Source organism: Acanthochromis polyacanthus, chromosome 1, assembly GCF_021347895.1.
Source record: "Acanthochromis polyacanthus isolate Apoly-LR-REF ecotype Palm Island chromosome 1, KAUST_Apoly_ChrSc, whole genome shotgun sequence".
Classification (NCBI taxonomy): Eukaryota; Metazoa; Chordata; class Actinopteri; family Pomacentridae; genus Acanthochromis; species Acanthochromis polyacanthus.
This window is the reverse complement of record NC_067113.1, coordinates 45,345,936-45,360,772: the sequence shown is the minus strand read 5'-3', so window position 1 is coordinate 45,360,772 and position 14,837 is coordinate 45,345,936. Positions and strand designations below refer to the sequence as shown.

At 41.1% G+C, this 14,837-nt stretch overlaps 1 protein-coding gene across 11 annotated transcripts in view; it reads left to right on the top strand.

Annotated features, from left to right (window-relative positions):
* Nucleotides 1-14,437, top strand: part of nrcama (neuronal cell adhesion molecule a) — a 74,362-nt gene extending 59,925 nt beyond the window's left edge. For 5 of the 11 annotated variants that reach the window (XM_051946262.1, XM_051946122.1, XM_051946167.1 and 2 more), the window contains 14 exons: nucleotides 10-207; nucleotides 300-370; nucleotides 585-810; nucleotides 975-1,090; nucleotides 2,308-2,515; nucleotides 4,136-4,258; nucleotides 4,871-5,047; nucleotides 5,247-5,279; nucleotides 5,908-5,973; nucleotides 7,288-7,410; nucleotides 7,587-7,742; nucleotides 8,086-8,217; nucleotides 9,411-9,489; nucleotides 10,977-14,437. In XM_051946262.1, coding sequence (XP_051802222.1) covers nucleotides 10-207; nucleotides 300-370; nucleotides 585-810; nucleotides 975-1,090; nucleotides 2,308-2,515; nucleotides 4,136-4,258; nucleotides 4,871-5,047; nucleotides 5,247-5,279; nucleotides 5,908-5,973; nucleotides 7,288-7,410; nucleotides 7,587-7,742; nucleotides 8,086-8,217; nucleotides 9,411-9,489; nucleotides 10,977-11,211 — 1,943 coding nt within the window. In that variant the 3' untranslated portion in view covers nucleotides 11,212-14,437. The other 6 variants (XM_051946557.1, XM_022222668.2, XM_051946446.1 and 3 more) reach the window with 5 other exon arrangements.
* The last annotated feature ends 400 nt before the right edge of the window (nucleotides 14,438-14,837 follow it).

Sequence of the window (14,837 nt, the reverse complement as noted above, 5' to 3'; positions counted from 1 at the left end):
CTTCCCCAGAGTTTTTGATCCAGTACGAGGATCTGCTCCACGAACCTGGAGTTTGGATCAACCTGACAGAAGTTGCCGGTACCAGCACCACGGCTCAGTTAAACCTCTCTCCATACGTCTACTACTCTTTCAGAGTGCGGGCTCTGAATAATGTCGGCTACAGCGAGCCCAGCCAGCCCTCACGGCAGTACAGAACCAACCCTGCTGGTAAAAAGCCTTGTCATCTTCCGGAAAATACAAAATGCACTGTTCTGTTCATCAGATATTCAGATGACCCTGTAATTCTTCGGTTTTCCCAGCTCCTGATGAAAACCCATCAGATGTTCATGGGGTGGGACTGGAGCCAGGCAACCTGGTCATCTCCTGGACAGTAAGATGGATTTAATCGATTCCTGGGTGCTATCAGCTGACTTTAAATCTAATAATAATACTAAAGTGATTACAGAACATACTGGAAGCCCCATGCTTTTATAAGACACACCCAGGACTTTAAAAGCAGTCATTATTCATTTAATATGAAGAAGTCAGAATATTTCAGTGTTGTTTTTTAGGGGAATAAATAATTCAAATGACTGTCTGTGCAGCCGCTGACAGGATTCCAGTCCAATGGGCCCGGTCTGGAGTACAAAGTGCAGTGGAGACAGAAGGACGTAGAGGAGAACTGGTCATCAAAGAACGTGGCCAATGTTTCTCAGTATGTCGTGTCTGGAACTCCGACCTACGTGCCCTACGAGATCAAAGTCCAGGCTCTGAATGATTACGGCAGCGGACCTGACCCTGAAGTAGTGATTGGGTACTCTGGAGAAGACCGTAAGTGGATTTTATGCTAAACCTACCTCGGTTTCTCCATCATGAATGTGGAAAATGATAAAGGAAGATGAAGCTGAATGCAAATTTTAGGTTACTCAGGCATAAAGTCATACACCTGAGCTTATATTCTCTGATTAACATTTTGGTGTCTTTCTGTTTTTCAGTGCCTTTGTCTGCTCCAGATAGTGTTCGTGTGATGGTTCACAGCAGCACACTGGCAGAAGTGCATTGGGAGCCTGTAGCTTTCCCCTCAGTGCGAGGAAAACTACAGGGATACAAGGTATTATTTGATAGCTGCGTATTAATTCAGCTTTTCTTTGGTTGTTTCTGGTAAGAAAACAACTGCTTTGCCCCTCAAATTAATGCTTGAGTGACGACACTAAAACCAGGTGTGTCGAGCAAATTTGAAAGCATTCTGTAAGATTTTTAAAACCCTGCATGCTTCTTTGGTTTAGCCTTTTCCATCTAAATACTAACTGATGCAGTAAAATCCCCATTCGACCCCTTTGGTTCAACAGCTTTTTACAGAATGAGTGCAAGCATATTCTCTTTATACACAAAGCCCAAAATGATTGGTTCTCTTGATTATCCAATGGGGAGTTGACACACACACAATGCCCACCTCTCAGCAGTTGCAACTAGAAACGATTGCATATAAAGGAAGTGCTTTGCTTCAGTCTGTAAAATGTTGTTGCTGGCTTGAGATTATCAGTTGCCGAGTTCACTGCACATTTATTTCGTATATGTAGCTAAAGTTCTCTTAAAGTACGACTTTGTAGAAAAGCAAGAAAATAAGCTGAGACTCCGCTGAATTCAGTTGCTTACTTTCAAGAAATGTTTGTACATATAATCCCTTCAGTGCAGCTTGGTCCCTACCAACAAACCAAACTGAAATCAAGTGTTTTACCCAAAAATCTCCCCATCAGTCCCTTATTACTGCAGCACCGTGTGATACAAAGTTACAGCAGACTGTATCTGCACTGTTTTCAAACGAATAAAAGCAATGCAAAACTAAATAATAGGGTTTTAGCCTCATTGTAACCATTTGTTGTCATTTAAAAAATCTAAATTTGAGTAAGAAGGCCAGACAGCCTGTCTAGAGACTCCACCCAATGAACACAGTTATGTCACAATATGAAGCAAAGTAAATTGAAAAACAACTATGAAACCAAAAAAGGCTGCAACTTAAAATTCTGTGGAAATGCAAACTGTGTTACTTTGTGCTCTGACATACAGTCATTTGCTGGTTTTCTGTTTGACACTTGCTTCTAGTGAAGTGGTGGCAATGCGTGCTTATTTCAGTCACTATATTTGAGGTCGTGAATATGCAACCTTTAAGCCAGGCTTGAAATAATCTTGTCATATTGACTTGTAGGTGGTATTAACAAGTTTTTCTGACACAGATGCCTCTTTGCTGAGGCATCTGTGTCAGTGTTGGTGAGGGAAAAATGGTTGAACTGCCACAAATCACACTAACACTTGGTGTGTTTCCTCAAGGTATACTACCGTCGCGAGCGTGGCTTACATGAGACAGAAAAGGAAACCAAGGAAGAGGAACAGGTTTTATCTTTCAGTGGGAACCGTAGCGAGGGACGTCTGCCAGGCCTGCAGCCTTACAGCGTCTACAGCGTCTTCGTCAAAGTCCTTAACAGCAAAGGAGAAGGGCCTCCCAGCCCCAGCAAGACTTTTGAGACACCAGAGGGAGGTGTGTATGGCTGCGATTCAGATGCATGTCTTTTGCATCATGTGTATAGAAAACTCTTGCTATAAGACTGGATTTTTTCATTTCATTACAAAATAAAGGGGCTAACAAATATGACCTCGTACACACAACCAAAAATCATAATGCTTGGTAGCCATACTGAGAGTGTTAAACACCCATTTTATGCTTTCTGCATTTTCCCCTTTGCCTTTATGTTTTAGATAGCAGCTTTTCCATGCATGTAAAAGGTCTAAAACTCCAAAAGTTAATACTATTCTTGACTTGTCTGTGACACCTCGTCAGACATACACGATTTTCCTCTTGTTACGTATTTATGTCACGCGTTTGCTGGACCAGCCCGATCTCACGAGGATTCGTGAAACTGTCACGTAAATTTTTGTTTCGGCTTCGTGCGCACTAACACGATTTCGTCATGTTTTTCGTGCCGCTCACCACGAAATGCGCACCAATGTATTTTAAACGGCGGACTTTTCGTGCCACTCAGAACGTATTTCAAAAGAATGTGTATATTATATTTTTAATGTAAAACCGCGGCGAATCCAACGCTATATTTTGCATGACATCGTCCCTAAACATAACCCTAACCATAATCCTAACCATAACCTAACCATAACCTAACCATAAGCCGGTGGTACACTTACCAATTTGCATAGGAATTTCAAGAATGTCCGGCGGCCGGCGGCCGCAAACGCGATCACACAAGCAGTATACGCCGATGGACAGCTTAGATCGTCATGAATCCGCCGGTATAAACCACTTTCAGATGTGATTACCACAGCGAAAAACATTTCGTGGTGAGCGGCACGAAAAACATGACGAAATCATGTTGGTGCGCACGAAACCGAAACTAAAACTTACGTGACAGTTTCACGAATCCCCGTGAGACCGGGTTGGCTGGACACCTACCTGATGGATTATTTGAAAGAAAGAAGCCTCTTCGCAGTCTACCATTATTTCCTCAGTCGAGCCCCTTTTGCCAGAGCTACATCTCTTTATTGAGAGATATGGAATTACTCTACCTCACCTTGTTGCTTCTCGTTATCATTAAATCTGAACAGTCCAAACAAGACAGCCTTTTTGGGGTGTGACCTTAAAGAGACAGGAGTGCAAACAGCGCATTTCACATAAAAAGTTAAAAAGGTGTACTGTTTTTGAACATTAAAGTGCTCAAAAGTATTGTCGTAGATCCTCAAAACAAAATTCAAAACCTGTAAATGTGTATCATGTGGGCTGTTTAATATAATATTGATATGATTGTTGTTTCCACCATTAATATCTATTATACCATGACTGCTACTCAAGCAATGATTGGCACTGCTGTGGTATTTGCTCCAATAACCAGTCAAGCCTCTGAAAATCTCAAGAGGACCTACCCATAGCATTCATAGATCATGTTCCACACCCTAACAAACATATAGCTAGACCGTAGCAGCTGGAACTGTAAGCAACCTTCCATATGAGTTTGAAATCTCATGGAAGCCCTAATAATCAAACAGGTCCATGTCCTGCTCCACATCCACAGATACGATATTTTGAACTCTGAATGTACCACATGGGCCTTTATTCAACAGACTCTGACTCTGGCTCTGGTTGTATTTTCAGTTCCAGAGCAACCTTCTTTTCTGAATGTGGTCAACCATGGTATGGACTCCCTCACTCTGGAATGGGGCCCACCAACCAACAACAATGGTCGCCTCGCTGGATACACACTCGGATACCAACCAGGTAGCTGTAGACTGATGGTGTCGTGAAAAAATGCTGTAATAATTGCATATCATATGGAGAATGATAGAGTTTGTCCAGATTCTCAAGAGGAGAAGCATAAATGTAACAGTATTATAATACTACCACCACCATGCTTGACAGTAGTTGTGGTTTTCTTGGGTTTAGAGGCCTCACCTTCTATCTTTCAAGCATATTTCTTGAACAGAAACTCAGGAAATCCTTTTAATTGGCCAGAATATATCATTTTGTAAGTTTAACCGAGTGATCTTAGCTTTCAATACCGCATATTAAATACTGGCCTGAACTTTCTAAAGACAAAAAGCCCTCTGGGGATGAAACATATCATTTTAGGTGGACCTAAAGTCTTTTCCTTTGACCTCCTTTTCTTGGAATTTCATGCAACTTGTACACAAACATGAAACACAAATGAAGTAATGTAGAATAAACAAATTAAATCATACGAGAGCTCATAACTAGACTACCTGTGTAGTGTAATAGAAATATGCCACATTTGTGCAATTCAAAGGTTTTGTTGCACATTCTTGTTCCCATCTAGAGTACTTTCATCCCATCTTTTCTTTTTCCATCATTGACTGTTTTTTGTCCCTCCAGTCAACTACACTAGTGAACTGGGACCAGTAAAGGTCATGACCTTCCTTGCCAACGAGACCACCGTTACCCTGGGCAACCTGAACGCCAGCATGCTCTACAAGTTTTACCTTAGTGCAAGAACAATCAAGGGTCCCGGCCCCAACATCACACAAGAGGCGTCCACAGCCATGGACACAAGTGAGTCCTATGTACACAAACGTACAGATTTGGCAGCAAATTAAAGGCACGATAAAAAGAAAAGGTCAAAGTCTTATATCAACAGACTCAATAAGGGCGTCACAGGATGTCTATAAAAAAATACAGCCAGGAGGAGGATCGACTGCATTCCTCACTCAAAATCTCACACCTCCTCTTTCTCTTTCTCTTCTCTCTGAAGCTCGTATTCAGCCCACTGTAGAGACGGGCAAAGGTAACCCAAGTTTGCCACTGGAAGTATCTGCATGCTAGTTACATCCTCAGATAATAGAAACCAAAACAACCTCAGCAAAGATGTTACAATAGTCTCACATTTCCCTGCATGCTACTAAGTTTGCAAACTCCTCTTGTGACTAAACAGGATTTAAGTGTGACAGACTTCCATGGCATCCGCAAGCAACCATGCTTGTGTCCTATTCTTCGAGAATAGGCTGTTCTGTATTGTAACACAGTGTAAAATCTAAGGATTTTCAGCTTTAGAAATAACTGCTTGCAGCCTTTTTCTTTTTTGCATTTGCCTCCTTCAAATGAAACTCGTTAAACCCTCCTGCATGATGCTTATGAATGTGTTGGTTCTATTATAGTGCTAACAGATTTTATTTAGCTGCTGATGCTGTAAACTGATGGAGTAGAAATTCAAAGGAACCAACTGTGCATGCTGCAGTGTTGTGATTCAGAGCCACTCCGTTTCATTTATTTGGATCCAACGCTGAACCAGGTGTTTAACTCTGAATCTCAGGATTTGAGAGGTGTTGCAACATGTTTAATCTCTGCTTGCCAGTACTGTGTGTTGTCCGCTGTGGTGTGTATGTGTTGTCTCACTCTTTTCCATGTTCTTTCAGGCCCCACAGAGCCCCCTCACCCAACTTCCCCCATCACTCAGTCTCTGCACTCCCCATTTCACAAGGGTACAAGCACTCCCCATGTCCCTCACTGCCTCCCCAAGTATCTACCATGAACCGAGTGCTGCAAAGATGGTCCACCTCAGCTAATGTTTCACTGTCAAAGTCAAAACAGAGAAACAAAAATGATTAAAGGGCATTTTAGCAGTTGTCTCGACACAGATGAGATACAGTGATGGCAATAAACAAACCATATGGATTTATTTGCACTTGTTTTGTGGACACTCTTAAAGTTCGGACAATATTTCTCTTTCATTTCAATCTTTACTGAGGTGGACGTTTTTGCTGCATTCAGCTGACCTGTTTTTGATATTGTGGCAGATGTTTCTAACTCGTAAAAAACAATACATTGAGGTCTTTTTTTGTAATTTTGTACTTTACGTTGGCTGCTCAAGCAACAGTAATGTGTACATATTTCGTTATGTAATAAAACTTGAAAATATATAGTTTTTTCAGTTACAGTGACCTACTTTTAAGATATTAGAGACTCAGAGGTGACATGATTGAGATGTTTAAACCTGTTCAAAAAGTATAAATACAATACACCTGCAATCTTTTGGAACAAATAGGTAGAACTTGAACCTTCTGGGTCCCAAAATCCACTGGAAGGTATTAAAGACATGCATTTTTTTTATAAAGCACCACAATGACACCATTTAGCAGAGAGAGAAACTGTAAAAACAAAAAGAATTGTTGGATTTGAAACTTTCCTACAGTCTTTCAACTACTCACGCTGGTCCACTGGAACTTAAAAAAATGTGGGTGGAGTTCAGAGGAATTCTTTAATATTTTTTTCTACTTCAGTGTTATTTGCACTTCATGCTTTTGCATGGAATGAACTTACAGAGATGCAGGTCAAACTTCTTCAGTTAACTGTTAGAGATTAAATGAATTCAGATCAACAGATGATACTTTATATAGTTCTAAAGCTGATATGTGAAATGAGTGTTACTTTCTGAAAGTTATTGTGGTATTGTTTGTATTTGTAGAGTCTGGTGGGACAGATGTACAGTATATTCTCTCCCAGAAAGATTTTTGGTTAAATTATCGAGTTGGTTTCCAGGCAGTATTGTTAAGTTCACATATCAAACATGTAATGAAAAGACCTTAGCAACATATATTGCATTGGCATACTGGTAAATTGTCCTGGAAATGTTATGGTGATTGATATGGATAGTGATACTTTAGGTCCATTTTTGAAATGTATTTTTACAGATTAAGGTAATATAATAAATCAAAAGTTCAGGTGACATTGTGAAAGTGGTACCTTCTTTTTAATATTAATACAAGCACATTTTCTTGTCTCTCTTGTGTGCTCAGTGCGTCCTGTAGGCCCTCCGTTTGGTACAGTTAACACATCTGTATCCGAGGACGGTGCAGTGATCAGTTGGGAATACTTTGGACACCATAAGAATGTATATGTGGAATATATAGTAGAAAACAGTAAGGTTTCTCTTCGTTTCTCAAAACATCAGTGCATGCCACGTTTGTCTGTCACTGAGTCGTTCTGATCTGTGTTGGTTTTGTCTCAAGAGATCTTATTCAAATCATTGAAATAACTACTTTTCTCAGCGGTTCCCATGGATCTAATTCCTGTTCATCCACTGCACCAATTCTAGGTAAAGAGGACTGGAAAAAGGAGGCGGTAAATGGTTCACACTCGCATTTGATAAAGGGTTTAAAGCCAGGGATGTCCTATAGGGTGCGTGTGGTAGCAAAAGATGCAGCTGACCCAACGGTCCACAGCACTGATGAAGTGCTGGTTGCAGTGCCAGGTGAGGCAGCATGCCTCAGAATAGATAGTCTTTGTTTATTTTTGCCTGCTTCGTGTTTTTGTCAGATTCATCAGTGGTCTTCAGTCGGTCTACTGCATGTCATTTATAACCACCACTAATAGGTCCATTGTTTAACTCTTTTTGGTCTTTTCTTTTTGGCGTTGTGTCTCCAGTGCCTAAATAATTATTGCATAACAACCCATTTTAAAATCCCATTACAGTTCCTGTGTTCATCTGTGTTGCTCAGCATGAAGAGAACAGCTCCATCGTTTTAGCAGCCTCAGTTTAAATTTTGGAATTACAGATGATTACTCGTTTCTATTTATTTCTCCCCCTTATCTAGCTGTACCCAGCCGGCAGGTAGACATCGCCACCCAGGGCTGGTTTATTGGACTCATGTGTGCCATCGCTCTGCTCATCCTGGTGCTTCTCATAGTGTGCTTCATCAAGAGAAACAAGGGAGGCAAATATCCAGGTAAAGCACACAGTGTCTACAGTATATGCAGTTTGAGTACAAATTGTGAACATAGTTTCCATACACTTAGAAAGATCATGCATATCATGGCAGTTTTGAGTTTTCCAGTAACTCCTATAACTCTTCATTTTCTATGATTGTATCATTGGCACACATGAATCTTTGTCACAAAAAACAACCATGCATTTTGGTTTTCATCCATTTATTCTAGGTCATCTGGAAAAATGATCTGCTGCATCAAAAATATACATACAGCTGCTTTAATGATCAGTTCTGATGAAGCAAACTGTTGTGTTTCTTTAATTTTCTTAGTGGCATGGCCTCTTAACTTCTCTTGAGTGATTACAGTTGACTACAGCTGATGACTCCTAAGACAGTTTAGGAGGTCCTTTTGATACACGCATCATACAAACGCTACAATGGGAGAGTCTAAAGACCTCAGCGAAGATCTGGAAATACAAATTACTGACTTGAACAAGTTGGGTAGTTTGATTGGATCCATTCAACAGTAGCTCCCGATGCCGGAATCATCTGTGCAAACAACCGTTTGTAAATCTAAAGTGAATGGCACAGCTGTGTTATTGCCACGATGACGAAGAAAACACAATCTATCACCTGCTGCTGAGAGACAATTAGTCAGGATGATCAAGAGTCACCAAAAAACCGGTCTGCAATGAATTAGAAGCTGCTGGAACAAGCACCAGCCAAATATGTGGTACATCACCATTGATGGTGGAGCCATGCAAAGAAGGAAGACTGTCTTCCAGAAGTAGTACTTTAAAGCTTGACAGAAGTTTGTTTCTGATCACATGGACAATGATGGGGGCTTTCTGGGAAAAAAGTTTTGTGGTCAGATGAGACAAAAATCAAGCCATCTGGCATCCGTAATGACTAAGATATATTTGGAGGAGAGAAGTTGAAGCTTTTCTCCCCAAGAACATCATTCCAACTGTCAAGCATGGCGGTGGCAGTATCATGCTCTGGGGCTGTTATGCTGTCAGTGGAACTGGTACTTTGCATAAAATTACTGGAATAGAATACCTATACTTTCTGAAATCACCGAGTCATAGGGGTCACTGGAATCTCACGGCTTCTATGAAATACATGATCTTTTAGTGTACCTAAACGTTTGCACACGACTGCATTGACGTGGATGGGTTGAAATTTAAAAGAAAATGCTGTTTCATTGACAGTCAAAGAGAAAGAAGATGCTCACCAAGACCCAGAGATCCAGCCCATGAAGGAGGATGATGGGACATTTGGAGAGTACAGGTGAGCCAGAACAGTCTAACGTATGATCAAGACAGATTTCTCCCCTTATTTCATTCATTGTATCCTGACTTGCCTGTTTGTATGTAGAGCATTTTACCAGGCTGCAGAGATATTCTCCCCACCAGACTCCATTACCAAACACAACACTGAGGCAAGGCAAAAACCAAACTACTATGTAATTCTTAAAATGACCAACTCACCTACAAGCTTTGTATGAGGCAAAATATGTCCATTTTAACAAATTAGCTCATCTCTGGACAAGATGGTTGTGTACTAACTGTTCAAGTGGGGAAAAAACACATGAATAGTTTTTGTTTTTTCGTCGCCTTCATCTTTCTTCTAGATATACATAATATTCTAGAAATATTATTCCCGAATCACGACTTCTCATTAATTTAGACATCAAAATCATTTAGTTGCTATCCTGTACTTTTTTAGCTTTTAATGTGGATTTCATTGTGCTTTAAATGTTTCCATGTGCATGCTTTATTTTGCACAAATGAAATCATTGTGTCTGTGTCTGGAAAAAACAAACACATGAAAAAGTAGACCCTCGTGAATTTGCTTTTCATGTGTCCTTCCATGTTTTTTATCTTTCTGTTTTCGGGGGTTTTAGGTCGATGGAGAGGTAAGACGAGATGCGGTTTAAACCAGCATGCAATTCACGCAACCAATAAAATGCCTTTAAGCTCTTGCTAACTCAAGTGAAAGTAAAGGCAAGAACAAATGCAACTGGTCGACTGTGGCATCGTAGTCATTTCTGTGACTGTGTCAACACCGCAACTACAGTTAGAGCCTCAACACTGAAATTTTACATTCAGTTACAATTGCTTTTACTTACTCTAGATTCCTTTATTTCGTTATTTTGCTTATTAAGTGCATTTAATTTGATTATTTTAGTGAGTTACAGCATTCTGATCTGAAATGTAGAGCTTGCGTAGTATCAAATAGAAAACTGGAGCATAAAAACAGGATATAAGTGGTAACAGTGACTACCTTTGTAAATATAATTGCATTTTGATAATTGCATGGAAGCATATTGACTGAAATCCCTTCAGAAATTGCATTCTAATGCAGGTAAAGGACTGAACAGCACGCATTTGCAGAATCCTCTGTAGCATTGCACCCGGGCTTAAACCACTACAGCACTAACACTATAGATAGCCCTATATATGTAGCTCGGCTCCTCCACTGTACAAGTACAGCCTCATGAGCTATACTGTTTCTGTGCATTAAGAGAACCCTTGAGTTGAATGGAAAAAGTGACTTCTCATGTATGTGTTCTGCAGTGCACTTGAACATTGTGCATATAAAAAAACAATAGAAGGTCATGCTGCTGTGACATTATCAGGATCTACTTGTGCAGTGGAAAAGCCAGACTGCTAATGTTTAAAACGCTTGAGAGCCTGTACTCAGTGTGGGCAGAGAAGTTGTGCAAACCGCATGAGTTATTCCTCCCTGACCTTCCTTTAAAACGTCTTTTACAGTGACACAGAGGACCACAAGCCGCTGAAGGGCAGCCGGACGCCGTCCAACGGGACGGTGCGCCGCGACGAGAGCGACGACAGTCTGGTGGACTACGGGGAGGGCGGGGACGGACAGTTCAACGAGGACGGCTCCTTCATCGGCCAGTACAGCGGCAAGAAAGAGAAAGACACTCACGAAGGCAACGAGAGCTCAGAGGCCCCGTCGCCCGTCAACGCCATGAACTCGTTCGTCTAACGAAGGGGCCTACAGCCCTGGCTGCAACTGTTGCTACGGCCTGCATCCTTGTCACCCTGGCAAATGTGACCATGGAGACTGCCTCCGTGGTGACAGTTGCTAAGGTGACAGTCGTTCTGTGGACGCCTAACTTCTACCCCGTGGTGGCTGTCGCTCTGGTGGCCACGGCTACCCGTCACCAAGACTGCTGACACGTCCTCATCTCCGCTTCCCTGCCAGCCCCCACTCCCCAAAGTCACACTGTGACCTCCCAATGAACACACACTCGATAAGACTAACACCACAACCCCCCCATGACCGCTAAAAGGTGTGAAATGAATGACGCGATGAGGAAAAGGAGAGAGCAAGCAATATAGAAGAGCAGGAGGAATGTACCAGAGAAGGGTCTTACCACTCAGACTGTGTGGCCAAATGTGTGTGTGTGTGTGTGTGTGTGTGTGTGTGTGTGTGTGTGTGTGTGTGTGTGTGTGTGTGTGTGTGTGTGTGTGTGTGTGTTGATGCCATTTGATCTCAAACATACCGAATATCCAAATATATATATTTTAAGAAATTATGGGACATGACCCAAAAGGCAGGCAAATACACACCCCGATCACAAACATCTGCATGGAGTAAATCATGATTCTATTAAGCATCTCACCACACTCGTGTCAGTTGTTGCAGAGGTGTTGAAGCTGTATATGGTGCACCCCTACAAGCAGCCGCCTTTTTTTGTTGTTTTCGGAAAGTGTTAAATGGCGTATGATTATATAGAGGAAAAAAACGGCAGCGGTGTCCTCAACACACCCTGCTGGGAAGTGTGTGACTCAAAGTAGAAGCTAGCTTTTGTTTTATTTTTCTTTTGAGACAGACGGACTGTTTGTACATATGTAATGGAATAAGAAAGAAAGCTATATTTCAAGGTCAGGTTTGTCCATTTGTAGTCATTGGAAAACCTGGCAAGAAAATGCTTTGAACTCAGCGTTTGGTCACTCCGTATCACACCAGCCAGCCAGCCAGCCAGAACTCCCACATTGAATTCCAGTCGGCCTGATTTTTAGCCTCATGTTTTCTCGAGCTCGTGTTTCCGACTTTTTTCCCCAGTCCGTTTCTTTCCTGTGCTTCTTGATCCAGTGTCATCGTCAAGTGCTTCCACCCGGAGTCGTGGCCACTGTTCGAGTCTTTTTGTTTTCAATGATCACGGTATTGTGTCGGAGCTAAACATCATTACCAATAGCATTTCTCTCCTATTCTGCTCTGTACACCGGCAGAAAAATATGTTACACTGAAAGTGCACACTGTAGTTTCTGGATATTTTAGATGTTGACGATCAAGAAAAGGTCTCAGCACGGTTTCTAGTGCCTTTGTAGAGAACGGTGACCTAGATCCACAGAGTTACATCCCTCTTCATACACGAGTTGGTTAAAAAAGAACGCGTTACATAGAAAATACCATCCAACTTAACTCTAGCTGTTAAATATATGCGAGTATTAAACGCTACATTAAACGTTCATGGAAAATAAGCTACAGGATTCAGGCGATGATGAAGAAATTCTTCACAGGGGAACATTTAAACTGTGTTATGAGCTGTGTGGTCACTGAGTTGTAAGTATGAGCAGTCCAGGGACACTATTTTAAAAGTGCATTTTGAATATGACAGATTTGACAGGCGTTATAGTTGCGAGGAATCGTTTCCAGCTGTAGATTGTTCTGGCCTTGTTGACAATCATGCTATTCAGCTACCATTAGCTCACGTGGTACGCAAACCGTGAAAAAAAAAAAAAAAAGCATCTCCCCTGAAGGAAATATGTGGAATAGTGGAAAAAAATGTAAGAAACCTGAGGTCATGATTCATTTCTCTCCTCCTCACCTCGTTTCATCTGGAGGAGGAACCAAACTACTGCCAACCTGCTCACCAGGTAACTGCCAATGGAAGCCAGACGCACCATGTGGGACAGACTCACCGTTACTGGTAGCTCTTAGGAAATTCAAGGGGGTTGGAGAATTGATGCTGAATGTGGAAACAAGTATCCATTTTTGTGAATGAAAAATATTGCTTGTTTCACTGCAAATGGTAAACACACTGGTGACTTTGGTTTATGCATTTAACCTTATATATATGTCGTCTGAGCGCAGCACTCAGTGAGTTTTCTATTACTGTAAATGAATGAAGCTTACGTGTGAATGTTTGGGTGCATGAGTGCGTGTGCGTGTGTGTGCAGCACATGCATGCTACCGTGTTACAGCGTGCGTGATGTAAACTACTGCTTTCTATTTCCATTGACGGTCAATAAATCCAATGTGTGTCAAGCAGTCTGCTCCTGCAGGAGATCCAAGACTACTTCTTTTTTTTTTCTCAGAGAACATTTCCATGTTTTAGGTTTATCATAACTTGCATCAAGTTTTTAGGTTGCAACGTGTCGGCTTTCCACATGTAGATATTTCTGTTGTATTTTGTAAATAATTGGCTTGAACTGAGCGTAGAGGTTGGAGATGAGAGCTTGACCTCAGTCGGCCCCGCTGCATTATGGGTAGGGGGCTGGCAAAAAAACAAACAACAAAAAAATGGCATTGCGTGAGATGAGACTATTTACAGTTTTCACTTTTTCATTTTGGTGTGAAATTTCTTTTCTTTTCTTTTTTAACTCGTCAGGTGAAATTTGCTAAGTCAAACGTTTTAGCCTATCAGGTATCAAAGGAGATTATTTAACTTGTGACTGAGCTCTTGTGACACCTGTATTGTTTCTGTCTTTGACAGTTCATGCACATTTCCTGTATTTTTTATAAAAACACACCCAATTAAACAGGCCGTGTCATTTCAAACACTCCATGCATCTAATTTACGACAACATCTGGTGTCTGAATGCATCACGCTGGAGAACTGCTGTCCTAAACTAGATGTCGCAGGAAAATGACACGTCCTTTTAAGTGTGTGCACTCAAAAAAAAATAACAAAATAAAACTAATTTTGAGCATATGGAACGATGGCCGGCATGGATACATAAGTGGACTGGCAAATTGGAGTGTGAATAGCCTGGAAACAATGTTCTAGTTACTGGTGAACATACAGTAGGATATACAGTATATGATATGATATAATATGACATTCTGGTTAATGTTGAAGCTACACGAGAAGCATGAAAGGCTGTCAAAATTGTTTACTCTACAATATAATATTGCAAAATATTTTGTATTTTAAATGAAGTTTAAAAAACAATGAAATAAATGTTGGTTTCAGGATTTCAAATGGGTTCTGTCTTCTTCTTTCTTTGTGATGCAAAACTGTGTGCATGTGGCTCCACCTAGTGTGTGATTTGTTTTATTTTCCCCAGCTAATAACCCACAGAGATAAACCTCCAAAAGTTAATCCTGGCCAGATTAACGTGCATCTGGTGCATGGGCTGTGTCTCCGTTTTTTGTTTTTTTTTTTTCTTTAAATTATTATTCACATGTACTGGGGCAGCTTTTCTGCATTGTTCTGCCTCTCCAAAAGCAAATCCATCTAAATTTGATGGCTGAATGATGAGATGAACATGACAAAGGCAGGTTTGATTTGGTTCCAAACAGTGTTTGCAATAAAAATTACAATAAGAGTCATTTAAATCAGGGAAAAATGGAGGATTGCAATGCACAATTTATCCTGCATT